This window comes from Haliaeetus albicilla, chromosome 13 (genome assembly GCF_947461875.1).
Source record: "Haliaeetus albicilla chromosome 13, bHalAlb1.1, whole genome shotgun sequence".
NCBI lineage: Eukaryota > Metazoa > Chordata > Aves > Accipitriformes > Accipitridae > Haliaeetus > Haliaeetus albicilla.
In genome coordinates, this window is record NC_091495.1 from 22,119,337 (window position 1) to 22,146,291 (window position 26,955).

The following is a 26,955-nucleotide window of genomic DNA, read 5'->3' on the forward strand; positions in this document are numbered from 1 at the left end:
AAGAGGCTGCGCGTGCGCCCTAGGAGTCAGCGGGAAGATAGCGGTGACCCCCTCAGCAGCCGCGCCCCATAGCGGTCCTCCGCTATCCCATCGGCCCCTCCAGCCTACGGCCTTCTCCCCGCCCCTTCCGGAAACCGCGGCGCCGCCTTCCGCCCTCGGCCACTATGGCGGCAGCTGGCCGGCTGCGGCGGCGGCTGTTGCTGTTGGCGGTGCCGTGGCGCTGCAGCCCCCGCCGCGGGGCTGCCGGCTGCCCGCCGGCGGGGCAGGTCCGCGCCGCCTTCCTCCGCTTCTTTGAGGAGCGCCACGGCCACCGCCGCCTGCCCTCGGCCCCCGTCCGGCCCCGCGGCGACCCTCGCCTCCTCTTTGTCAACGCGGGCATGAACCAGGTGCTTCCCCCCACCTCCACCGGCCTGCGTTCGGCCCGGGGGTCCGGCTTTCGCCGCCTGCGGCCCGCCCCCGAAGGTCCCCTCCACCGGCTTCCCGGGCCCGCCGCGTCTTGGGGTAGCCCCTTTCACGGCGATCTCCTGCGGTGGGATGGGGTCCCGCGCGGGCTGCCCTCCGGTTCGCCTCTCGTAGTGCCGTGTCTGTGTTTCAGGAGGCCCAGGCACAGCTCCCAGCGCTGGGTGGCATCTAGCAACAGCGGGTGTCTCTCTGCCTTGATTTCTAGTTCAAGCCCATTTTCCTGGGCACGGTGCACCCCCGGAGCGAACTGGCACAGCACCGGCGGGTGGTGAACAGCCAGAAGTGCGTGCGGGCAGGTGGGAAGCACAACGACTTGGAGGATGTGGGCCGCGATACTTACCATCACACATTCTTCGAGATGCTGGGGAACTGGTCCTTTGGGGATTACTTTAAGGTGAGGCGATAGGAGCAAACCCTCTCCAGGGGGAAATGCGGCCTTTTTTTCAGAGCTGTGCTGTAGTGCCACAGGACTGTCTGCAGAAGGCATTTTAGTAAGCTCCAAATTACCTTTTGGGAGCTCTGTGGCCTGGAGCAGAGGCAGTCAGGTGGTGTGCTGAATCACTAAATGTGCCCTGCAGACTCTTAAAGCGCTCAGCCTTTTGAAGCTGTGAACAACATGCACAAATCAGAGTTCTTTGTGTGAATGCCAGTGTTGACCATTTAATGTGGTGAAAGAGGTTTCCCGTTCATTTAATGCTTGTTACTAGAAAGTTTGAAAAGGGAAGAAGGATAAAGGGTGCTAGTTGTTTTGCTAGTGAATACATTTTTTCCTTGGAAAGAAAATAATACATGTAACAGCTACTAAGCACGTGGCTGTAGACCATGCTGCGAACCTGAGGGTCTCCCAACAATTTAAAAATGTCAGTTTTTCACAGGCAGGAGTGAGCCATCTCACTCGCCTGACCCTCATCCTGCTCTTTGCAGTGCACCTTAAAACTTGAAAGGGAGAGAGCAGCTGAAATTAACTTCTTTGGTGTTTGACTCCCATTCTAAAGAGCCTTCCTGCAACACTATGCATCCTGGATTACTGTGCTTTGCTTATTTTTCCTGCCTGCTCAGGAGGAGGCATGTAGCATGGCCTGGGAGCTCTTGACAGAGGTCTATGAGATTCCTAAAGATCGTCTCTATGTCACCTATTTTGCTGGAGACTCATCACTGGGACTGAGCGCAGATGAGGAGTGCAGGGATGTATGGCTCTGCCTGGGGTAAGTGTGTTACAGAAGAGATTCTGAGCAGGAGATGCTGACATTTCAGTCTCTGTAGTCTCCCATTTGCTATTTAGTTGATGGGAATCAGATGTAGGGGCCAAAAGTTGTGTCTTAAATTCATTTTGTTTCTGGTTTGTTTGGGCTGTTAAAAGTCAGCTGGGCTCTGAGTGCTCTGGGGCGCTTGACCTTTAAGCTGTTTCTCAGATGTTATCAATCTGGGGGGCTGTGTACCTAAGACTAGCTGGCCTAGGTGAAGTGTGTGAAGGATCTCTGATCCTTTTCTTCCTCTCCATCATGAGCTGTGGAGAGTACATTCACTGAAGCTAGCAATGGCTGCTTCAGTGTGAGGATGAAGCTGTTGCAGAGAGCACTTCCGTGCTTTGGGAGCTTGTTCCAGGCTGTATGTGGGCTTTGAACCCAAGGCAGCCAGTTCTGTGCCACTGTTGGTGTTCAGCCTTGTCCATTGTGATCAGGTCTTAGCTCTGCTGGAGTTCCTTCCAAGGAGGAAGGTGGGTCCACAGACCCAGTAGAGAGCCTGCCTCTGTCAGCAGGAGCCAGACTGTGTTTGCCAGCTATTCTGGGCAGTGAGTAGGATCCTGTCTGGTTTGGTCCAGCTTGTTCCTGCTAAGGAGAGTAACTCTGTGTGAACAGAAGCAAAGGAATCCTAATGCGTTTGGTTACTGAGTTGTAGTAGTCAGAAAGGATTCCTCCCTTCCAACTTTCTCTGTGATCTAGGCTACTATGTGCTTTGTGTGCATGCCCCAGCACTGCCACCTCTGTTTGCCTTTCCAGGGTGCCTGCCAGTCATGTGCTTCCTTTTCCATTGAAGGACAACTTCTGGGAGATGGGGGACACAGGTCCCTGTGGTCCCTGCACAGAGATCCACTATGACCACATGGGTGGTGGCAGAAATGCTGCGGCACTGGTGAACCAGGGCAGCCCCGATGTAGTGGAGATCTGGAACCTGGTCTTCATGCAGTATAGCAGGTACCAGGCATCTGGTCTGAACTCCAGAGCCTTTCCTGCTTGTCTGACTCCAGAATCATACATGTTTATTTTCAGACATCTCACTGCTTTCTGGGAGGTGGCAGTACAGGAGCAAGAGGGAATCTGTGGAGATGTGTCCAGTGTGGCTCTTGGTCCCCTTTGCTTTATTTGTCCTGTCCTCCTTCAACCTCTGCTGCCTATTCTCCCTCACTGCTGCATCCCAGAGGTCTCTTGAGGTCTGCAGCAGGCCGGAGAAACCTGCAGAAGGAGGAGAAGGCCGTGGGCCCCTGTTCAGGGAAGGCCTTTTTCCCTACATAACAGTCTATCCTGGCTATCTGAGGGTCGGATCCTGGCTGCCTGACAGTGCCGAGGCAGGCTGCTGTTAGTTTGTCCCTGAGCTTCCTTTTGTGGGGTCACCTGCTGTTTCCATCCCCTGTCACTCTCCCATTCTCTTTGACTCACCTGCTCCTTTTCTTTGCCCCTGAAGTGACCCTGGCTTCTCCTTTGCCTTTTATTTTTCCTGGGTGGCTGACAGAGAGGTAGAGGGGAATCTGCTTCCCTTGCCGCAGCACCACGTGGATACAGGAATGGGCCTGGAAAGGCTGGTGACAGTTCTGCAGAACAAACGCTCCAACTATGACACAGATCTCTTCACTCCCATCTTGGATGCCATTCACAAGGTGATGGTGCTTCTGCTCAGAGTCACAGCTAAGCAAAAGCCACTTGAATGCAGACTGCTTGTCTGGTACCATAGTACTGCCTTCTCTACACGTGTTACTGTGCAGTATTTTGAGACAGGAGTTGTGTCAAGCCAGGTCCAGAGCAGCATTCTAGGGAAACTGGGGAGAATTGCAGGTTGAAAATCTGCTGGGGTATCAGCACTGCTGATCCATTTTTCCTCCAAAGTTTCTTAAATTCCGCAGTGCCAGGGCATTGGCTGACCTGTCTTAGGTACGGAAGTCTTTGTATATAATGCTCTGGAAGGATTTAATGAGTACCTCTTAGATGCACAAGGTTCAGAGGTAGTTGAGAAACATGATGTCAAGTGTAGCTGGCTGCCTCTTGCATTGAAACTTTTTCCTCCTGCAGCCATTAATTTCTGCTGATCTGTCTCCTTACTTTCTCTTTTAGGGCTGTGGGGGGCCCAGATACCAAGGCCTGGTCGGGGATGCTGATGTTGGGCATGTGAATATGGCCTACCGTGTGGTGGCAGATCATGTGCGCGCCCTGTGCGTGTGCATCACTGATGGCATCTACCCAGGCTTCTCTGGAGCAGAGTAAGGACATAAGGAAATGGCATGGGGTGGAGGGAGTTAGGTCTAGAAATGAGTATGGACAGCCAGGGGAGAGGTTCTGGTGTAAGCCCAAGATGGGGGAGTGCACGAGCTTTGGGGAGGCAGGAAGGTGAGCGCCTGGAAGTGGTTCTGATCTGCAGGCTTATCCTTGGATGGGTGTAGAGTGTGGGGAGCAGCTGACCTGTGGCAATAGATGAGACCAGAGGACCTGGAGAGGGGGCTGTGCTCGATGTGGGATCTGGGCAGGGATGCTCACATGGCTGCCTGGCGAATCCTGCCCTGCTTTCAGACTGGTGCTGCGTCGGATCCTGCGCAGGGCTGTCCGTTTTTGCTCTGAAGTCCTTCACGCTCCACCTGGGCTCCTGGCCTCCCTGGTGCCTACTGTAGTGGAAGTGCTGGTGAGTAAAAACTGCTGCCTTGGGGGAAGAAGTGTCACATGTGTCTATTCAGCCCCATGTCCCTTTCCTGTACACTGTCAGGAGACAATCTTGGATGTAAAGATGCTCCAGGAGGGTGTAGCTGGTGCTATGCATCACAGCAGTAAAAAAATCTCGTCTCCTGATCATTTGTGATGGGAGGGAGGGGGCCTACTGTGACCAGCGGTACGGTCAGCACAAGTGTGTGTATAAGTGTATACAAGCACATGTTGCTGTTTCCTGAGGGCAGTGGCTTCCAGGCTGTTGCATCTGGTTAAAGCCGTCTGAAATTGGTCCCTGTGAGTACTAACAGCATCCTAAAAGACAATGCTTTCTTCCCATTGTAAATGGATGTGTTTGCCAAGAGATGCTGTGCCCCCAAGAGGGGCTAGCAGAGGTTGGAGATACCCAGGAGACAGCAACTGAAAGTCCATGTGTGATTCTTCCCCTGTGCTGCTGTCCATGGGGCTGTGTGCTAGGGTTCCTTTCACACTCACCTGCCTGAGAAACCTCTATAATGCTTGTGGCATGCTGTGAGATCCCCCGAAGAAGATGCTGAGGATGTTATCACTAACTGAGGCTCACTCCACAGGGAGATGCCTATCCAGAGCTGACAAAGAATGCAGACCAGGTGAGCAGTGTGGAATCCCCTGGAGAGAAACCCTGTCTCTCATTATCTTTGTGAGGCACTGCTCTCAGGGGCAGAAGTCAGCCTTTCCTTGGGACTTAGCTGGAGGAGTTTGCATAGCCTCCTCCATCACCATGTTCTCATGGGCGGGCTGAGATGGGCTGGGAACATGTTTGTATCCTGGGTACGAGAAGTATCTGTGGCAGATTTCCTTGTGGGTGCTCTACTAGATTCTTACCAGGGACTGCTTGTCCTTGTATAAGGCAGCAGTTGCCCTAAAAAAGCTAGGGTGGCTCTTTCGTTGAGTGCAAGTACAGCCTGTCCTAGCCTGGGTACCCTTTGTCCAAAGCCGATCGGTGATTTAAGGCTAGTCCTGGCTTGCTTCTGCTGACAGCAACTGTGATGAGCATTTTCTCTGGCTGTTCCAGCCATGCAGTTTTAATTGGGTCACAGACATGAACGTCTCACAGGGAGCATTTGTCAGCCTCCAGCCTTCCCCAGGTGGATGGTCAACATTCCCTTGACAGGAGTGGCGATAGGAAGTGCAATGACTTTGGCACTGTTTAGTAATGCATTGGGGCGATTTTGTGATGGATCCTTACAGAACAAAAAGGCTGGTTCAAGCAGACACAGTACCCCTGTTAAACACATACTTGATTTGCTTTGAGCTGACTGTAGCAGAGCTGAGCTGGGGAACTACCTGAGGTGTTACGGCTATCCCTTCTGATCCTTGGGCAGATCATGGATGTCATCAATGAGAACGAGGCAGCATTTCAGTCCTCCCTTGAGCGTGGGAGGCGTATCATTGAGCGAACAGTGCAGCAAATGGAGCCCTCCACAAATTTCCCGGGTGAGTGTCCCTGTTCTGACAAGCTGCACTAAAAGAGGGTTTGATCCAGGTCCTCACAAGCATTGCAGTCAAAACTGGTGGATGTTTGCCTCCCCCATGTGTTTTCAGTGACCTTCTAGCCCCAGGCAGAGGAGCAGATGTTGCTCCTTTCTCCAGATTGCAATTGTTCTCATGACACACTAGGCACCAGACAAGTTAGAAACAATCCCTTGCTGCTTTATTGACTGATTAACTAGGTCCTTACAAGACACAGTTGAAAGAAGGAGCTCAGGACCCAACCAGTGCAGCTGCCTGTCTAGATGTGCTACACTGAGTTTTAGCAGGGATGGGGCTGTGGAGCATCATTAATACTCAGTCCCATACGAGAACAACTGCATGGCTTCTTTCCCCTTCCCCATTACCAGTGCAGTTGCACACAACACAGGTGAATCTGGTTACCAAGGCACACACTAGATTGGTCCCATCCAAGCAATCTTGAGATGCCTTTGCTTTCTGTGTTCACACAGAGTTCATGTCCTTCTTTTTGTCCTGCAGCTGAAGTAGCCTGGTCTCTTTATGGGAATTTGGGATTCCCTCTGGATCTGATTGACTTGATCCTTGAAGAAAAGGGAATCAGTTTGGATTCAGCTGCTTTTAATGAACTTGCTCTAGAAGATGCAAAGGTGAGACATGCCTTGTCAGAATAATTCAGAGCCTTCCCTTTCTCCTGAGAGCATGGAGGCAGAATTCCTTTCACTGCTGAGGCTCTTCAGATGCACCACAAGGCCATGTGTCTTTTCGCTGAAGGGGAATTGGGTCTGAAACAGCACTGTGGTCACAATGCCTTTGCTCATGGATGTGGCACTGAAAAGTATTGGCTAGTGATTCTCTTCAGGTCAGTAGAAGTGTTTTATGATGCTGACTGTTGCTGGCGTGAAGGTTATCATAGAATTATATAGGTTAGGACTGTCCTCAGTCAGATAGTCCAACTCCTTGCACAAATCAGAGCCAGCTTAGACAGCCCAAACAGCATGTGATTTATGAAGAGTTTACAAAACCTCCTTGGTCTCTGTAGTGCTGGAAGACTTGCACTGCCCTCCTGTGCAGTAATTGGTTCAGGGCCTTGTTCTTCTGAGCTTTAATGGCCTGGAAGTTTCACGGCTACACAGCAAGCTGTGCTGGGAGGGTTGTGTTAGCTGTTGCTTATAGCCTGCCTCAAGGCTAGCATAGGGTGGTATTGAGTGCTTGTGGGGTTTGAAGGAATGGGGTTGGTTTAGCAGTAACTTCCATCAACCTGGATCTAAACAAGCCTTTTCCAAGAAGGTGGAAGAAGTTGTTCCTAGTCTTATAGCTCCAGTTGTCAGTTTGAGTGCCCCCAGGTATCTCCCATCTAACTGTGCCTTTTCTCGTGCTGTAGCGGAAGGCTGGTGGCCCACCGGCAGGACAGCTGGAGGACACAAACACACGCCTTGATGTGCACTCACTGGCTCAGCTGCGAAGCAACAATGTGCCTGCTACTGATGACTCTCCAAAGTACGCCTACACACTTGGGCAGCACGGGCAGTACGGTAAGTGGCCAGGTCCCGTCTGTAAGGCATGCTCTGCCTGAGGGTGCTTGAATCCCTCACAAGACTGCTTTTACTGCCTAACCTCATGCATGCAGAACATGTACTTTGTGGTTCAAACCTGTCCACCTTGCTACTGCATCTTTTCTCTGCCCCTGTACCTCATCCCAAAGTAGGTGCTTTTCTTATTGCTGTTGGTGTGTCTCCCAGAAGGCTCTGGGCTGGTATTACTGTGCAGTGGTGAAGCAGGGATTGTTGATTTCTGATAAAGATGAGTCTGTCCCCAACAATTAGGCTCCTGGGCATGAGCGCTAGGGAGAATGCAGAATAATTATGCAAAGAGCTAAGGTAGGTGTCTAATGCCGTGCACTTGCTATTTCTTTGGCAGACCACTAGATGCCAGTGCAGGCTTTTTTATCGGTTGGGGTAACTGAGGTTGCTGATGCTCTAGGGAAAGCATTAAGCTAAACCACAGAGAGTAAGAGGTGGTGTGGCTGTCACAAACAATTAGAGATAGCTGTGTACAGCCAGCTCCCTCTTACCCAGTGTGCTGGTGGCAACCCCCACTAAGCAGAAAGTGAGGCAATTCAAGCTATATATACTATGGCAAGAGCACAATGGAGGAGAAAAGCTCAGCAGTGACATTGGCTAAAATCTCCAAGCTAGAACTGTTCTACCTCCTCAGTCTCTGAATCATGGAATAGTTCAGGTTGGAGGGGATCTCTGGATGTCCAATCTCTTGATCAAAGAAACATCAGCTTCACAGTCAGATCAGGTCGCTCAGAGCCTTGTCCATTTAAGTTTTCGGTATCGTTAAGGACAGAGATCCCACATCCTCTCTGTTTCCTGTTCTTTATCACTCTTAGCGTGAAAAGTTTTTTTTTCCTTTATGTACAGCCAGAATTTCCTGCACTCTAGATGTAGTCTCACAAATGCTAAATAGAGATGAATAACCACTTTCTTTGACCTGCTAGCTATGTTTGTGTTCATACATCCCAGCAGGCAGGCAGTCTTCCTTGCTGCAGGGGCACCCTGCTGACTTGTGTTCAGCTTGCTCCTGAGGACCCCAAGGTTTCTGTCAGTCCATTTCTGAAGCCTGCTGAGATGCCTCTGAAAAGCAGCCCTGCTCTTCAATGTGTCAACCAGTCCCCACCAATTCATTGCCATACACAAGCAGGATAGGGGTACATCCCATCTTGTCATGGATAATCATTAATGAATATGTTAAATGGTGTTGGCCCTAACAGCAGCCACAAAATATCTCTACTAGTAACTGAATATCAGTTGAACATTGAACTATTGAGCAATTCTCTGTGGGGCCAGCTGCGCAGCCAGTTATACATCCACCTTATGGTCTACCTGTCCAGTCCATATTGCCCAAATTTGGCTTCAAGGAGCCTACAGGAGAGCACGTTAGAAGCTTGCTGCATCGAGGAAGGTGACGTCCCTTTCATTCCTTGTCCACCAAGTCTGTCGTCTCTTCAGAGAAGGCAGGCAGGTTTGCCAAGCTTGCAGGGTAGCAAGCTGCAGGTGTGTCTGTGCCACATCTTGTTCTATCAGGCTCATTTAGAGCCAGATTGGGCATCCCTGCCTGCTTACCTGCTACTCAGCAGGTCTGTCACTAGGTGAGGGGTGACTTAGTTCCAAATAACAGATCCTTTGTCCTTTCTGCCAATAGCTGTTGCTTTCCTCTCAAGGCAAAGTGCCAGCTTTCAGTAAGACTGGGTGTTGGTAGGGTTGGCATGAAGGAGTGACCCTCTCCTTTCCTGTTGCAACCTCTCAGTGTGTATGCACTAAATGCTGCCACCTTCTTCACCCTGACAGAGTTCAGCCCATGCCAGGCCACTGTCCTGATGCTGTACAGAGATCAGTCTCTCCAGAAGGAGGTTGGGGCAGGGCAACGCTGTGGTGTCATCTTGGACAGGACTAACTTCTATGCAGAGCAGGGCGGGCAAGCTTCTGACCAAGGCTACATGATACATTTAGGACAGCAGGTAAGACCATTTGCTGCCTGAACCCAAGGCTGCCATGGGTACTGAGGCCAGGCAGAATTCCCCAAGTGGTGGCCTGTTTTACTCTGTTCATTTGCAAGCTGCTGACTCATGACAGTTTCCTTGGCTTTGCATCAGGGTTGGTGGGGTGAGGGAGAAGCAGCAGTAACTTCACAGAGGTGTACTTGCTGCTCTGTTTGTCTCTTTCAGCCCTTTGCAATTTTGTCTTGGTGGGGAAGAATGTAAAGTCTTTCTGGGTTTCCCTTTAGTCTGCTGCACTCTCGCCAGCTGGGGTTGTAATGCAGAGAGAAGGCAATCAATGATCAGAGAGTCCATGAGCTGAGTAACTTGTCTCTGGCCAGTCCTGGATGACTGCAAGCAGTGCCCAACCTGAGACCCAGTGCAAAAACTCTCATCCCTCCAAAAGCATCGTGGAGGACCTCTACTTCTGCAGCATGTTCCTTCAACCTTGCCCAAGGGAGAGCTTTGACACTCTCCTAGGAAGTTACATGGGGTGCAGCTTTTTCTCCTTCCCATATTCCAGCTCTTGAGAATCACCCCTGGGCATTCGTGCTGCCTTTTTAGCCTTGCAGAATGTGATAGTGCCTTGCTCAGCACTTCTCCCCAAGCTGAAGCAAGGATCAAGTTTCTGTTGCCAGCCCAGTGAAGGAGAAATGGCACCTTGGATGCCTGAGACAGATGCCCGAGACAGATGCCTTGGCAGCTGCTGTCCATTTTCTCATGGACAAGCATCTTTGTTAGGAAAATTCATCAGCATGGGGGATGTTACTGCCCCTCCACTGCAAGCTGACAGCCTCAACATGTTGTGCAGCAAGTGGCTGGGTGCAGGGAAGGTCTGAGGCATGCTGGTTACATTTGCAGTAAGCTTCTCCCTGCTTTTCCCACTCTATCCCTGTCTTTTAGCAATCAGTGGGGGTTGTGTTTCCCAGTTGGATCAAGCAGGCACCTACCACAGGTATTTGGATTTTCCCTGTGTCCTAACTCATCTTTCTGTCTCTCTGCTCAGGACATACTCTTCCCTGTAGAGTCTGTTCGTCTCTGTGGTGGTTATGTGATCCATGAGGTCACTGCTGTTGAAACCCTCCGTGCTGGTGACCAAGTGCAGCTCTTTGTGGATGAGGTGATAACTCACTGCTCTTAACCTTTTCCCAGCCTTGCTTTGAGAGTCTTGTGATGTCCTGAGTAACCTGGGCACAGTAGAGCCTTGTCCCTTGTATTCCTGAGACTGCTCTTCATTGTGATGTGCAGTGGGAAGGAGACCTCACAAGTGAATCTTCTATGAGCCATTGGTCTGTCTAGAAGCATCCAGCCTAACCTTTGCTATTTTACAGATGTGATCCCATGGGGAAAAGAAGTTAGATCTGCCCTGTGACATAAATTAATCTGACAGCTGTACTACCCGTTGTTTTTCCCCCCATCTTCTCCCATCCCCTCACATGCAACCTTTCCCTTATCTATGCCATCCCCTGCTCCCCTGAGCTGTGGAGAACCAGCACTTCCTGCCAACTTGTCTGTCCTTTCAGGCCCAGCGGCTGGCCTGCATGACGAACCACACTGCTACCCACCTGCTGAACTTTGCACTCCGCCGCATCCTGGGTGACAACACAGAGCAACGAGGGTCCCATGTGACAGCAGAGTGGCTGCGCTTTGACTTCGATACCAAGGTTACTCTGGACTTTGTTTTCTTTTCTCAGCAGTACCAATGTCCCAGTACTGGCCTTCTCTCCAGGGATTCTTCTCCTCTCGCCATAATGACTCCTTTAGAGATAGGTTATGTTTTATTTGAGCAATGAAACTTGGCCCTGTGGACATGACTGGCTCCGCTTTGCACTGACCTGACTCTAAGCAGGGCTTGCTGAGGGTATGAATGGGGGTCAGAAGGGAAAGGACTTAGCAAGGCCAGTGGTCATGGGACTGACCCGAGTAGTGCAAAGGGGTCTTTGAGAGATTCACCAGCTTGGCTGTGGCACATATCTGATGTCTGTGCTGGTCATCCAGGTGAGAGCAGTTGGGAACTGAAAGCTGTTGGGTCAGGCTGAGCACTGGCCCTGGTAACCTGTCACTCATTGCAGCATCTCTCTTGAAGAGTTTGGTTGATGCTCTTGGATCAAGAATCCTTATGACTCATGGGAGGAGGAGGTGGGAGGGTCATGATGCTTACAATTCCCTTTTACAAATAGGGAAGATGAGACACGGGGAGAGTGGTGTGCCCAAGCTGAGTTGCCTGGGGGCCCTACAGCAGTTCTCCTTCCTTTGTTCTGTACCTCGCAGGAGGCTTCTCCTGAAGGTGGCTGATTGACTTCCTCAGGGCCCTGTGACTGTGGAGCAGCTGCAGCAAGTGGAGCAAGTGGTCCAGGATGTGATCAAACGAAATGAGGTTGTTCATACGGCTGAGGTGCCCCTCATGCTGGCAAGAAGAGTTCAGGGACTCCGTGCAGTGGATGAGGTATGACAGGATGGCAGCACGCATCTTCATAAGCCTTCTCCTTCAGCAGGAATCATCTGGACCACAAGAGATGTTGACGGAACAGGTTTCTGCAAGGGAATTGACTCCCAAAACTCAGGAAGGAAAATAGAACAGAGATGACATCTCGGGACACTGTGTTGTAAAACATGGAGGCTGGGATGTGTAGGGTTTCTGCTCGTTTCTTTGCACCAAAAGCTTGTAGTGTCACCCAGTTATTTCTTTCTCCCCATGGTGGCTATCTGTGGGGGAGAAGCAGTGCTGCCCCTGACCCAGGCTACTCTAGAATAGGGGAAAAATGAGGCAGACACCTGAAGCCAGTTAGTCTGTAAGTGCCCCTGAAGCACCATGTTGTTAGCTGCTGATCCCTGTCTCCTCTGTCAGGGGTATCCAGATCCAGTGAGGATAGTGTCCCTGGGGGTCCCTGTGGAGAGTGTGCTGACCTGCAACTCTGAGGCTGCAATGCAGACTTCTGTGGAGCTCTGCTGTGGGACGTAAGTGACTTTTACTTGCAGTCAGAAGGTGTGTTTGTGGGCGCTGGTGGCTGAGGTAGAGACATTCTTGCAAGCTCTACTCCCTGTCCCTGTGCGACTAAGTTTCCTCACTGAAAAGATCATCTGAGGACAGGATGGGCTAGTTAGGAAGCTTTGGAAGTCTGAGGGTGAGAAAACTTTAGTGAAATGCAAAGCGGTTTTCCTTGCTTCATAGTCTGAAATCAACGTGGAAGCTGCAGAGCACCAGCAGAGTGTGGGAAAGGGATGTGTGGCCTATCACACCAGAGTTACGGTGCTTTGGCTTTGAGGTTGCAGGAGGGCTGGGGACCCAGCAGGAGACTCTGAGACCGTTGTGAGATTTTGAGGCTGCTCTGATTATTTTAATTAGTTATCTTTGCCCTCTTCTGCTTTGAGCAGTAATGAGAGCAGAAGAAGAGTTAATCAATCTTAGGACAATGCTGACACAAAAAAAAAAAAGCAGGAACAAATTGGCCTTTGAGCAGATACAGCTGAAAATGAGCAATTTCTAGTCATGAGATCATTCTTGTGGGTGTAGTGGGACAAGATGGGAGTGGAGATGATCAATTCTTGTGAAGCTGTCTGAAATGACTACTTGTGGTAACAGAAGCTGAGACACTGTAGTTGTTTTCATATCCAGTGTTGAATAGCCAAGAAGGAAAGGGGAGGTTGTCAGTGCCCTGTCACTGCACAACTACTCCATGACTGGAGTCTACTGGCCAGTCTGTGAGCTGGTCTGACAAGAAAGTGGTGGAGTTGGAGGAAAAAATTACTTTCTACAAGGTTCAGTAGCAGCTGAGTAGAAGAGAAAAATCCCAATTCATTGTACTGCTGAAGGAAAGGAGAGGAAAGCAAAGCAGAACTTAGCTGTTATGCACCATTTGACAGCAGCCTGCTGGGCAGGTAGCACAGAGGTTCCTCTCGAGTAGCTTCAACTCTGCTGTCTCTTGCCTGACAGGGTGCCATCAGGATTTTAGGGATTGTAAAGGAATGAAGCTATTGGGATTGGGGAGAGACTGCTGGACTTGAGACTTGTCTTTGCAGGCTTCCTGATTTCTGTTCCCAGAGAGCAGCTTATTCTCTTTCCTGTTCTCTGCTGACTTTGCAGGCACCTTCTACAAACAGGAGCTATGGAAGATCTGGCCATCATCAGTGAGCGTCAGCTTGTAAAAGGGATTAGCCGTGTCATTGCAGTGACAGGGAGACAAGCCAAACAGGTAAGAAAGAGGGAACTGAGATTTCTGCCATGTCAAGGCAATGCCAGAGGGACCCAGCTTTGTAAGGTTCCTGCATAGGCAATTAGTTTCCCCCTGCTTTGCCTGGAGCCTCCCTGCTGTGCCTGATCTGTCTTCCTCCCTCAGCCCTGGACTCAGCCCTGCTGCTGTACCTCACTATTCACCTCCACTTCCCCTTTCCTAGTCTCCTGTCTCCTTGACCTTCATTCCTCCCCTCAGACCCCCTTTTCCAAGATAACAACTTGGCACAAAATATCGGGAAGCATCTGGACTATAAATTTCAATCCCCAGGTAGGTATTTAAAGGTGTGATTCTTTGTGCTTTGGTTTCACCTCCTGCTCACCTCCTGCCTATCACAGTTGGATTTGCACTTTATGATTACAGGGCTCTGGCCTCATTCTTGCAGCCCTTTTCCTTCTTTTCTTTAGTCTTTTTCCTGCTAAACTGTGGTTCTGGTCTGGCTGGGTCTGTATAAAAAGTAAGAAACCTACTGTTGGGTCCATGGGATCGCTCTGTCCTTTGAATATCTGGAAGTGTCAGGGGCCCCACAAGCTTGCCTGCTTCCTTTAAGGCTGCAGTCAGAGTAGAGTGACTCACTGTCACTGGGAAGTTACTGTGAATTAGGAAGACTAAAGGCAAAGCCCACCCCTGCAAATCTGTTGCTTTTTGGCTGGCTATCCCCTGTGCATCTGTGTCCCTAGCAAGGCTTTTCCTCATGCAGGGGAATGAAAAGCTGCAGGGGGCATCTGCATGCCTTGCTGGAAGTACTGACCTGGAGATCCCCCAAGAGAAGCTGTGTGCATGTGTTAATCAGACAAGGGAGATTGCAGGCATGAGGGAGTGACTTGAAACAAGGGATGTGTATCCTAGCTAGGCAGAGTAGTCTTCACTGTCCATGGCTTTTCTTATATACTCTCTGCTGTCCTGGTCTAAAGTCTTGCAGGACCACCATGGGCACAAAGATCTGGCAGGGAGAAAATGCTCCAAACCGTACGGATTGTATTAGGTTTTTTTATTAATAGTAGCATTAGTGTTAGGGGAAAGCGATAAGAAATACACCAAGATCAGCTGAACTCAGGAAATAAGCTTGAACAGCTGACGAGGTTCCTTTAGTTTTAGTGTTCCTTTAGCTTCTCCAGTCAGTAGTTTCAAGATTGCATTTGCTAATGAAAAAAGAGCACTAAGACATAAATGGGTGTTACGGATGCATGACTAACCAATTCCAACAGGTGTTAAAACTCAGATTTATTCTTCAGTAAAAGTTAGTTAGAAGTCCGGTAACATTTTCTAAAACCACAGGCTCAATGATGTAAAGAGAATTAATACTACACGGCCGACTTAAGAATCCCCAAGATTTAAAGTGATGGCTCAAAATGCACATATCACTCACCTAAAAGCTGAGGGCTCTCTCCCTTGAGGAGTTACCTTGGGCAGTGCCCCGACCCGAGGGGGAGTCCCCGACTGCTGACCTGCTGCTCCGAGGAGGACTGCCAACATGTCCTCCGGCGGGACCCCGTTTATACCCCTGTCGAATCTGACCTGTGGTCATTTAATCCTGTTGGCCAGGAGAGTCACCTCGGTGTACTTGGCGCATCTCGCTTGGCCAGTTCAAATTTCAACCTGCGGCCTCCAGGGTTTCCTTCGCCTTCTCCCTTCCTGGAGAAGTTTTGTTTCCTGCTGGCAGGATGGAGGGGGGGGGGGGGGGGGGGGAATGTACTGCCACAATGGGGTTCCCAAGTTTTTCTTGAAATCCTGATCATTTGGTGCACGATACTGAAGAAACATAAATGCACAACAGCTTGGTCCCCTGGGTGTGACCATCTAGTGTTGGTTGCAAATCTAGAGAGGAATGTTCTATTTCAGAGTCTCTTGGGGACAATTGTTCTTAAAGCCTCTGTAGGTGTCTTCCCACTATATCCTGAGCAGCACTTCAGTGTTTATGACCCTGCTGCCTCCCCACTTTCTCCATACCTGCTCATTCTTTCTGTTGTTGCATTTGACGCATTCTTTCCATCTCTCCAGGCCCGGGAAGCTGGCCAGTGCTTGGCTATGGAAGTGGACTCTGTCTCCCTACGAATGAAGAAGAGGAGTACCTCGATTCCTGAGATGCAGAACCTCTCCAAAGAAGTGGGACAGTTGACCAAAGTAAGGATTACACTCCTGTACAGAAGGATCCTAGCATGGGCTCTATACACTTGAGGCACATGACTTCTTCCCTACCAGGTTCACATCTTACCATGGTCAATAGCAAGGGCAAGTTGCTACCTGCTGTTGCCTCTTTGATCACAAAGACTTCTACCAGTGTCCAGGTGCCTCTGCTGCAGATGACCTCTTGCCAGAGGGAGTGTCAGAGAAGGCAATGGTGGGGAGGATAGAGCAGTGAAAAAGGGTTCCCAGGTTCTTCCCCAGGCTTTAGATGCCCAGCTGAAAAGGGAAAGCTACACATCACGGTGACTGACTGGCCTGATCACATCAGGGGTATAGGAGGGTCTGGGAAGAGGCCAGGCTCCAGCCTGACCTCGCAGAGAATTAGCAGTTTATGACTAGGTACAGTTTAGTGTCCTTATACAGCAAATTGTCTTGCAGATGGTGGCTAGCACTCCAATGCCCCAGTGGCAAAGAAAAGAACTACAGACTATCCTCAGAGTGCTACAGCGAACAGCCAACACAGCCGTCAAGAAACTGGAGATGCAGCAGGTACTATGGCAGCAGCACACTAACTTGCAGCCTGCTAGTAGCACTGTGTGGCATACACAGGTGGACCTGGTGTCTCTGTCACACTTCACAGCTATTCAGTCACTAGAGTCCCATTAGAAGGCAGGAGAAAGAGGGTACAATCACACACAGTGCAACATAAGCCCTGTGTTGGGTTGATTTCACTGGCATTAACCAGAGCCCTCATTTAAAATGGCAGTGAATTGTGAACTGACTGGGGTTTTGGCACCTGCAAAATCCCTGTGTCTCTCTGCCTGTGAAGATGAAGAGCCCCATATCAGCACTTTCGGCAAACACCAACAGGCAGATAGGCATCACCTCCCTTTTTATACATGAAGAAAATGAGATGGCCCTGACAGTGTGCTTTACAAGGTTCTGCAGTAAGACAGTGGCAGGACAGAGCCTTTCTCCCAGCCATATGTATATTGCTGTGGCTTCCCACTGCATTTGTGTTCTGCCGATTTACGTTAAAAGACCTTTAGAAATGCTTATTGGTGACTTAATGTTCTCAGTAAGCACTATCATTTTCGTAAAGTAGGAGCGTCTTGCCACGGGAGCCTTCCTGAGATATCCAGCAATGTGTAGGTCCAGGAGAGAAGCTGGGGACTGAAGATGTCACTGTCTACTCCACTTTTGAAAGGGCTTCATCTCTGCTTGCTTTTGAGGAAGGAGGGTTGTACAGGTCTCCACGTCAAGATTTCAGTCTGCCAGTCTTACTTTGACTTCTGCTAGCATGCATTTCCCGTCTATCCCACAGAGCAGCACTTCCATTCCCTATGTACATATGTTACATGCATATATCCCTGTCCAGCCCACACTCTGCCACCTGTAGCCCCTCAAGTTCTGTGTGTTTCCTCCTCCAGGCTGAAGAGAAGGCACAAAGCATGCTAGCAAAACATTGCAACCAACCTGTCATCATTGATACTGTCCCAGCTGACTCCCTCTCTGTGAGTAGTCCACATTACTTGTTGACCCAGTGGTTCCTCAGGTGCTGCATAGAGTAAGAGGGAGCTGCTGGGCATGTTTTCTGCTGCATGCCAGTCTCCTTTGCTGTAGCCTGACCTTTCTTCTCCCTGCCTCTCCTAGATCCTAATGAAGGTAGTGAACCAGCTGTGTGACAAGTCTCCTGGCACATCAGTCATGCTGCTCAGCCCTCAGGCTTCTGGTGAGGTGCTCTGTGCCTGTCAGGTGTCCAAGGTAAGCAGAACCTTGGTAGAGACACGGGGAACCTGCCTGCAAAAGGGGGCTGGACCCACGGCTCAGCAGATCCCAGTTGAGGCTTTTCCTGGGATTCTGCCCAGTGCTGCTGGTTAATCATGCAGGGGTAGGACCTGATATGACCATACTGGGACCAGATATGCTTTCAGTCTCTGCTGGGCACAAATATCCCTGGATCCTCCAGGCCATGTTTGCCCAGGAGCAGGACACAGCATTGACATGTAAGCTCAAGCTTTGCAGTCCTTGCAGTTGACTACCTCAGGTAGTGAGGGCCCAGGCTGGGCGAGGAGAGAATGTTGTTACTTTTCTTTATCCAGACTGCAGAGTGCTCCACAGTCCAAATTACTTTGCTCTGTGTCTCTTCCCCAGAATTGCCTCCCTGAGTTCTCTGCTGCTGACTGGGCCGTGGCTGTCTGTACACAGATGGAAGGGAAGGCAGGAGGTTCTCCTGTCGTCGCTAAGGGCAGTGGAAATGCCAAGGGCATGCAGGGAGCCCTGACTACTGCACTGGAGTTCGCTCAGAGTAAACTCTTGAAATAACTGTGATGCTTTGGTGGCAGGACAGCTGTATGTAGCCCAGCTGTAAGCTACGTGGACACTTGGTGCAAAGCACACATTATACTCTGCTGATCTGAAAGGTTTAGCAGCTCCCACACTGAACGTTGCTGCAGCCACTGCATTGGAGCATTTGGCTTCTGGCCATCAGGGATCAGCAGAACCCCACTCCTGATCCCACTGACAGAACGATGCTGCCTGTTCTCAGCATGGACATACAGTGATGGAGCCTCAGAAAGCACCAGCTGCAGCAGCAGATCCTGCTGCTTCTGGAACAGTGCAGTTCTTGCCGCAAGATTAGCACAGAGAGGCCCCATGAGAGCATGGGGGGAGATGGCACAGTGTTATCCTAAAACCATTAAATGGCAGAGAGTGTGTGATCCCCTGATGTTTCTTTTGTTTTTTCTTTCCCCCCCTGCTCTGGCAGAGAGGTTTGTTCTGTCCCTGCAGCCCTACAAGTCAGCACACACTCTTGTGTAAGCAGTCCTATCCTACTGCAGAACTCAGGACACCCTTGTGATTAAAAAAGCTACTGTAATTTAGAAATCGGAAGTCCCACCCTGCTTGCAGTCTCAGCCTTGTTAGGCTATGCAACAGGTAGTGCTGAAGCCAGTCTGCAGTACTGAAGCATGGAGGGAACAAAATCATCCCAGCCTCTGCCTCTTTGGTTTGGATGAATGTTCTTAGCCTTGTTTCCTCCTGCTACTCCCTTGTAACTCCTTTCTTCTCACACTGCCTACTGGCTTCTCACATACCAGCACCTACCTAAAAACCACCATGGATCTGGTGAGTTGTGTGAATGGGAACTGTTGTGTTGCAGCGCGGAACTCCCTGCAGCAGGACACTTAGCCTTGAGGTGAGCAGGTCTCCCTCCTAAACTGGTCACTTTTCACGAACACTAGTGGACCTAGCAAACTCAACTCATAAAGTCATCATTGTTAGAGTGATGTCTAGAGCTCTTGGCCAAAGCACCATTATTTTAGATACTGTATTGACCTAGAGATCACAAATGGTAGCTGAGGCAAAGGTGCAACAGGATAGTGATACAAGCAGGTTTCACCTTGTGAGCAGCAACAGCAGGCTGACAGGGATGAATTTCACCAGCAGGTAGGGTTGCCTGTCTCTGTGGAGTGAGGTGGAGGAGGCAGTAGCTGCATGCTTTTGGGGAGGGGAGGAGGAGGGGTGGAAGCACAGTGATACTGATGGATGGGGAGCAGGAAATGGCTGTCACATAGATAAGGATTGGTAAAGAGGTTGTAGTGGGGAATGGCCCAGTCTCCTAATGAGATACTCCCTCCACTTTTCTTAGCTGTCTTTTTGAGGGGGAGTGGGTGAATAGTTGCTGTGAGCCGAGCCTCCTCTACCTTCTCTCTTCAGTGAACAGCTCACCTGGGAAAAAAGGGAGGTGGACTTAGATGCAACACTAGAGGACATGCAGTTTTCTTCCCTATGTCAGCGGCTGTCCAGCCCAAAATCTCCTGTGGTCCCTAAGGCTTAATGTGGCTCCTAGTCATCTTTGCAAAGTGCCAGGAGCTGGTTTTGCACTTGGATAAGTGCCAGACATAAATGTGAGAACTCGGAGGCAGGGGTAGGGAGGCTTTAAGGGCTGGTGGTGCTCCCCACTATCCTCCTCTCTTCCCCCAAAGCACTGACAGCTGCAGCAAGAGCACAGGCCTTCAACCTTTCATTCAGTAAACACTACTTCCAGCCAGGGAGCTTAAAGCAGGGCTTGTTGCAAAGTGGACTGTGAGCCAAGGTCCCTGGGCACCTGGCCCTGCTGCTCTGAGTTCAGCCATCAGAGAGGTGCACAGGCCCCTTTCTTTCATCACCCTGCCAGTGAGGCAGGTTGCTGCTCACCCCAGACCCTGCCTGCATTCCTGTATGCTGTAGCAGAGCAGCCTAGTGCTTTCTCAAATTTCTTGCCATTTCTGGATGCAGAGGTGCTGCTGGTGCTTGTAACATCTCTACAAGGAACCTGTACATAGGGAAGGGCTGGAACATCCAGCCCAGCACTTCGGGGACCTTGTGACAAGGCTGGTAGGGTGCTGGAGCGGATGCATGGAGTCCCAGGGGATGGTTTGTGCTGTCAGTTGAAAGCAGTGTTAGTGCCCAGTGTTGCACAGCTCCTGTGTTTCACTTGCACCACAGCAGTACCAGATGTGGGGAGGGGAAGGGCTGCTCTGTCTTACTGGGAAAGCGCTTTCCTGGGGTGCTTTTGTGTTACTGTGTTAATAGCTGCTACAGGAGATGATGTCTCCTTTTGGTATTGGAGAGTAGGTGTGGGAAGAGGAGAGGAATGCTGGGTTGAGCTGCTCCTGCACCATGCTCCAAAAGTAGAGCCTGAGCTTGTTAGCAGCAGCCTTACAAAATTAACCCCCTTTGGCCTGATTTTTAGCTTAGAAACCACTGGCCTCTTGTAGACTTTTGCCCAGTCCCTTACGGGGCAGGGGTCTGTGCACTGACCTTCAAGGTAATGCCTTTACTCACAGGGAAGTTAAGCCCCTGCTGTTGATCTTCTGGAGGGCCAAGGGCTGCTGCTGCAGAGGCAACCGGAGCGGTGGCTCTTGGAGCCGTTGGAAGGAGGTCCATCTCTACTGTGGGAGCTGTTGGGCTTTCAGCACTATGCAGTGAGTGAGCAGCGAAGGCCTGATGGCTCAGCACCCCAGATCTGCTCTTCCCTTCCATGTCCCATGGGAAAAGTAGCTCCCTGCTCTCAGGATGACAGATGCAGCCCTACAGTGAGAAATAAGCCCCTACCCCCACATAGGGGCACTAGGGGAAGGCTTAATGATCCTGCAGCCAATTCCAGGCCATTTGGGGAACTGAAAGGTATTGATTATGTGACAGCAGTTACAGCTTGGCCAAGCAATACTGGAAGGTGGGCAATGGGAAAGGCCCAACACAGCCTTACACTGCACGCACACCAGTGAGCAAGGATTATAAAGCTCTTAAAGCAGAGTAGGGGCGTTTTAATCTGGCCATCCTGCATGGGGTCTGTGGGTGATCTCAGGTGACTTCTGCAGGCAGGCTTTCCAGAAGGCAGCCCAAAATGGCAGGAGGCTGCTGAGGACCAAGTCCCACAGCTCATCAAACAGCTCTGGAGATGGTAGCAGCACATCTTTGAACAGGGAGCACTCAACTATCTGCACAGCCCTCCCCAGCTTCTCTGTGCCCATGGCTACCTGTGGTGTCAGCTGAAAGACCTGCTGAGTCTGGGAGCAGTTGCTCTGCAACAGCCATGCACCATGTGGGATCAGGCCAGTCCTATACCTTTTCCACACCAGTTTGGTAATCGTGTTCCTGAACTTCTGCACCTCCAGCTGGGACCTCAGTGCCTTCTCTGCATCTGCAGCAGCCCCAGCACTCCCTGCACCTAGGGAAGTGCTGCGCTGCCTTCCTATAAATGTTAAGAACAACCTGGTCAGCAAGCAGGGCTGCAGCCTGCTGTGATGGCACTGGCTCTTCTCCTGCCTCAGCCAGGGCAGTCTTGGGGAGACCTTCCAGCTTGGAGCCCGTTTTCTTTCTCCTCCTTTGCTGCTCTTGGCCTTTCTGGGCATGAAATTCAGTATTTCCTTTCCTCTTTCTGAGCCTGCAAGGATTTAAGTGGGTTATCGATGAGGTCACAGCATAACCAAGTCATGATCTTACTAGATATCATAAGCTCAGTAGCACTAAACGTACTCTGTAACTGAAGGACAAAAAGGATCTTACCCTACCAAAGAGTAGTCTGTGGAGGCATCTGTGGTGCCCATATCACCTCAGGCTGGTAAAGTGGGTTGCTGCAGTAGGAATGCTGGGTTTTGAGCTGTGGCCATGCCAGGCCATCGCTGATCCTAGGAGAGAGAATTTCCTGCTGTTCTCCTGGTGAACCCCCAGTGCACAGATTTGTGTCCCATTGTCCACTTTCCCTGCTGCAGAAGGACAATGAATTCACGTCCCATGCTGCAGCCGCAGTAGCTGCCATATTTCTGCCTGGGATGCTCTGTATTTCCATGGCTGGTCAAGCAGTGCTCAGCTGGTAGGGCTTAGGGGAATGAAACATGAGTTTTAAATGTAGTTCTCCAGCCAAAATAGCAGCTTACATTCCCTTACAGTCATCAAGGATCTAAAGTGCGAGCAGTACCCTGGGCACACGTTTGCAACTCCAAACACATGCACGCAGAAGGAACGGCAGGAAGTGGGAAACTAATTAGAGAGATGATGGGGTTTTTGCTGTGAACAGGTGCTGTCAGGTTGGCAACACCTCCATAAGTCCAGATGGACCCCAAGGTCCCTTAAGGGCACGTGCAATGCAAGGGCTTGCCAACCCCAATCGCAAGCAACTACCTGACTTCGGTAAAAGAGAAGCAGAAAGTGCATGCTTGTCTCTTCTCACCTGCTTTGCTCCCGATAGCCTGGGCTGCAGAGTCAGAGGCTGGCATGCAGTGCCTGCGAGAAGCCCAGCTCTCCCTAGGCACCCCTGGGGCAGGCTGCTGTAGGGACCTGAGGCACTGCACCCTGGGTCCCATGGGACTCACTCCAGGAAGGTGCTAGGATCGTAGTGGTGGTAGCAGAGCCAAGCCACACAAGAGGATGCCGAAGGCATGCTGAGCCACAGGCTCAAAAGCCGTGGAGCTTGGTCCCTCATGGCTGGAGCTGAGCATTGCCTGGAGACACTGAATGTACACAGCATGTCCAAGCTGAGCCCTGCGGGGAGGGAGAGCAGCTCAGGGGCTGGTGCAGGGAACCAGAGCACAGCTCCTCCCCTGCTGGGACACCCCATCCCTGCCACCGGTGCCTGCAGGACATGGCCAATGGGTCACAAGGAGCAGCTGGGGTCTCCCCAGCACCCATCAGCCGCACCACCTTCCATTTCCCCAGGGCTAGCAGCAGTATGTGCATTCCCAGCTCGCAGCTGAGCGTGGCACTGAGCCCCCCAGTCCCTGGGTTGAGGCACACCCCCAGGACCAGCCCACCAGCAGGTAGAAGGAGTAGTCCCCCTGCATGCACAGGGATACCCTCACACACCAGCACACACCTCCCAAGCACCCGCTGTAAGGATTTGCACCCGCACATATGCAGATCTCCCTTTGTACGATTTCAGGTGTGATTTCCCTCCCATCACCTCGCATGCGGCAGGACTTGCATGTGCTGCAGCATGAGCACACAGGCTTGGCGTAGCCACTAACCTGTGCAGTCTGGCACTCCTGCATACACACATGCATGCAGAAGGCAACATGTATGTAGTGACAGCATGGACTGAACTAGTCATGTCACACACGTACATGTGTGCTCAAATGCAATCCGGAAACTCACACGTCCACACACACCTCTTACATGCAGGCTCTCATGGGCTCTCACCATCACACCACCCCCCACACAGGCTCCCTGCCTCCACAGCAGCTGGGCACCCACACGGAGCAGCACCCACACACAAGGCAACAGTGGTGAACCCATGAAACCAGAGCACTCGTGGCAAGGCAGGACATCCCATCCCTCGGGAGCAGCTCAGGGCCACCTCGAGCTGGTGCTGCTCCTCATCTGCACCCCAGCTACCTGGGAAAGGAGGGGATGGCTCTGTCCTAGAAGTATTCAGCTGAGGGACAGGCAATGTGTAGGGCATGCAGGCAGGAGAGGAGCAGCTGCTGGGCCTGGTGATGAGGGGCAGGGGAACTCTGAGCCCCCAGCTCCCTGGGAGCACTGCTGGGCAAAGAGCTGAGCTTACACCACAGCAGAGTGCTATCGCAGCGGCATGCCAAGAGCCTGATGAGGCAGGAGAGGCATTTCACAGGGAATCCCAGCAGCTCACCTTTGCTGCATGCCCTTCACGGCCAGCCGGTTCCCTGCGTGAAAGCGCCGGCGCCTTGCAGTCAGCTCATCAGCTTGAATTGCAGCTGGCATTTCTGTGCGGCTTGCCGCTTGCTCAGCTGCAGCCCAAGCTCCTCTCTCCTCCAGAAAGCATGAGGAAAACCCATGTTGCTGGGAGAAGGGCCCCACTTCCCCTCCATCCTCCCCACCACCAATGCCACCACCATCCCAGCTGCCCCCAGGAGCACCCTGCTACTGAGCCCACCCTCCTGACCAGGGTGCAGCCTGCTGGAGAGAAATTGAGGGATTAATTTTGATTTATTTATGCCATTCTGGGTCTTAATCTACCAGATGGTGGCTGGTGGGGCGCCCAGGATGTCTGCACTGAGGGTGTGCCAGTGAGGCTGCCATGGTGTTACCTGGTCTGCATCCAGACCCACCATCCAGAGAGCCAGGTACTGCTGCATCCACCACGCACTGCAGAGCCACTCACCCTGCCATCATACAATCAGAGCAGGCTCCCAGTGGGAGAATGAGTAAAGCTACACCCATGACCAGCCCCAGGCACTGGGGTGCTGCTGCCCACCACAGGTTCCCCTGAGATGGGAGAGGGGATGGAAGGAGACCCTGTCCTGCCCAGTCTGCTGTGGGAGAGACTGGAAGGAGCTCCATCTCACCTGACTTTGTATTGCACCCAGTGCCTGTGTGTCACTTTTGCAAGCTGGGGAGCTTCAGACTAAGTTGTGAAGTTCTACCATCCACAGTCACTTAAGATTCCCATGGGGGCTGTCAATCTTGAAGTCCTGCTGCAATTCCAGTCCAAAACCCTTCCTGTGTTTTCAGCTGGCTGTGGGATCCCTATCCCAGAGCTATTGACATCAGATTGTCTGGTCTTTTGGGGACACTCCACCACAAGCCTGCTGCGAAAGTCCCTGAGGCTACACAGACACTGGGTTACTATTCCAGTCCCCAGCCAAGATCCCTGCATCTCCTTCTAGTCCTTGCCCAGCCTTCTTTCACGCACTTCCCTCTTGCTTTGCATCAGAGGTTGCCCAGGCTTGAGCTCCAGGAACGGGAAGATAAATCTGAGCCTACGTAGACCTTCTTTTCACATGGTGAAGAATTATTTACACTCGGGTTGGGATTTGCTGCTCTACTAATTTTGTTGTCTCCTCGTTTGCCTGTTTGTCCCACATTTCAGATGGTGTTCCCTCCCTCCCCCTTCCTTCCCTCGCTGTCCCCACTTGCGGGTGTTCTTCCTCTCTCCTCCTCCTCCTCCTGGCTGGCCCAGTTAGGCAGGTGCAAGAAGATGCACAAGGAAGATAATCCATCAACTCAAATATCACTGAGTTTTGTGGAGAAAGGGGGAAAGAGATGCAAAACTAAATGACCTTTAAAACAAGTGAGCTCTCAGGTTCCCTCCCCCACCCAGAAGCAGCTCCTCTGCTCTGCTGTAACCTCCTCCTCCCTGTCCTAGCGTTTATTTATAAGCACCATCAATAATTAAGAAGCTGCCTGCCTGCCCGCTTGCCTCGGCTGCCGTGTTGACAGAGACATCTCTGACGTTTCCTGGCTCAGCCTGGCTGCATTGCTCACTTGGGCTTTTAATCTTCCCCTGCCTTGTTAGAAACACAGGAATCACCTACCTGGAATGGTCCGGAGAGCCAGGAGAGCTCCCTGCAGTGGGCTGGTTGCCCTGAGAGCAAACCAAAAGCTGCTGGCTCTCATGACCCCACAGCAGCAGCACAGGGTGGGTTGTCTGGGGTGTCCCTGCTATGGGCACCACCACTCCCTGCCAGAGTCAGGCTCCAGGAGAAGAGGCACCCTTGTCTACATCTGAGGGCCAGGGAGCTCCCACGCTGGTGGCTCCTTGCTGACAAAACCACAAGCAAGGGCTCTGCGGCTGGAGCCCCCAGTCCCAGGGGAGCAGCATCACCCTGGACACCCAGCCCAGGAGGTGGAAGAGACCCACCAAGCAGTGCAGCCAAATAGCACAGCCAAGCAGAACGAGTTGGCCCTAGCAGGCAGAGCTGGAGCCCTTTCAGTAGAGGGGTACAGCTGGGCTTAGAAATCAGGGATGGAAGGCTTTACACTGGCCTGGAGAAACCACCGCAGGGCATAACCCGGGGACAGGCCAGGCACAGAGGCAACAGCCAGGCTTGGCACATCACTGGCACTTCAGAATTCCTTGGGAACACTCTGGGTCACTCCTCATGCGTTCAAAGGCACCCTGCAGGGATCAGGGAAGCTCCAGCCCTTGAACAAACCCTCACGCGTGCAGTTTCCAGGCAGCCCAGCTCAGCAGCTGCAAGCAGAGCCCGCAGCATGCCAGAGCTGAGCCCAGGTCCCTTTGCCAGTGCGATCCTGAAGCAGCAATGGGGCGCAAGAGGGAAGCCCGGTAGTTCTCCCTGAGCTGGCCTGCAATTCTGCTGGACACAGTAGAGACAGGCAGACAAAAAGTGGCAGATAGCTGCAGCTGGAGGCAGGTCCTATGCACCCAGCTCCCCCCAACATGCAGCATGACACCTTGGGCTCCCCGGTTCCACTGGCTGAGCCCTGAAAAGGAACACGAAGGGGGCTGGGGCTCAGCCGCATCCCCCACACCCCGCTGCAGGGCCAGCAGTGCCTGGGAGCTGGGTGCCGCAGTGCTGGGAAGTGGATCTGTCATAAAGCGCAGCTCTGGAGGGACGGTGATGGCAGCTGGCAGCTCCCCAGCCCTGCCGGTGCCAGGCCCCGCTCGGGTGGGAAGAGGGCACCAAAGGACAGTGTCAACTCAGCAGCCCTTGGTGCGCAAGCTCCCAGGCTGTCCTACCCCATCAGCGTCCGACTGCCGCCACAGCGACTGCCCTGACATTGCCCTTGCTGCGATGGGGTGGATGGGGCCCCCCTTTTGCCCCCCCCAAGTTGCCCCACACCAGACCCTGCAACTGCTGACACAGGACATACAGAGGTGCTGCTGTGGGACACCAAGGGTCTGAGAGATGGAAGAGGTGCCTTCTTCCCCAGCTACACCCACCTCCCCAGCCCACGCAGCCCAGCTGTCCCAGGGGTGCTGGAAGAGCTCACG

The 26,955-nt window shown here is 51.9% G+C and overlaps 1 protein-coding gene across 4 annotated transcripts; it reads left to right on the forward strand.

The window, feature by feature from the left end:
* The first annotated feature begins 27 nt into the window (after positions 1-27).
* On the forward strand, positions 28-18,481 carry AARS2 (alanyl-tRNA synthetase 2, mitochondrial). Of its 4 annotated transcripts, XM_069800381.1 has the most exons (22): positions 28-386; positions 668-856; positions 1,522-1,667; positions 2,463-2,657; positions 3,193-3,337; positions 3,789-3,934; positions 4,242-4,350; positions 4,961-4,999; positions 5,735-5,846; positions 6,381-6,508; positions 7,243-7,393; positions 9,215-9,384; positions 10,409-10,522; positions 10,926-11,066; positions 11,711-11,848; positions 12,251-12,360; positions 13,487-13,595; positions 15,636-15,758; positions 16,200-16,310; positions 17,192-17,275; positions 17,415-17,525; positions 17,916-18,481. In XM_069800381.1, the coding sequence occupies exons 1-22, from the start codon at positions 165-167 to the stop codon at positions 18,084-18,086; spliced, it is 2,964 nt and encodes a 987-aa protein (XP_069656482.1). In that variant the 5' UTR covers positions 28-164; the 3' UTR covers positions 18,087-18,481. The 4 variants fall into 4 exon arrangements, with proteins under 4 accessions (XP_069656482.1, XP_069656484.1, XP_069656483.1 ...); XM_069800383.1 differs by lacking the exon at positions 16,200-16,310; XM_069800382.1 differs by lacking the exon at positions 4,961-4,999.
* Positions 18,482-26,955: the final 8,474 nt, after the last annotated feature.

Coding starts and splice junctions, on each gene's coding strand:
- AARS2 (XM_069800381.1), top strand. CDS start 165: ATGGCGGCAGCTGGCCGGCTGCGGCGGCGGCTGTTGCTGTTGGCGGTG. Junction 4,351..4,960: donor CTACTGTAGTGGAAGTGCTG/GTGAGTAAAAAC, acceptor CTCACTCCACAG/GGAGATGCCTATCCAGAGCT. Junction 12,361..13,486: donor GTGGAGCTCTGCTGTGGGAC/GTAAGTGACTTT, acceptor CTGACTTTGCAG/GCACCTTCTACAAACAGGAG.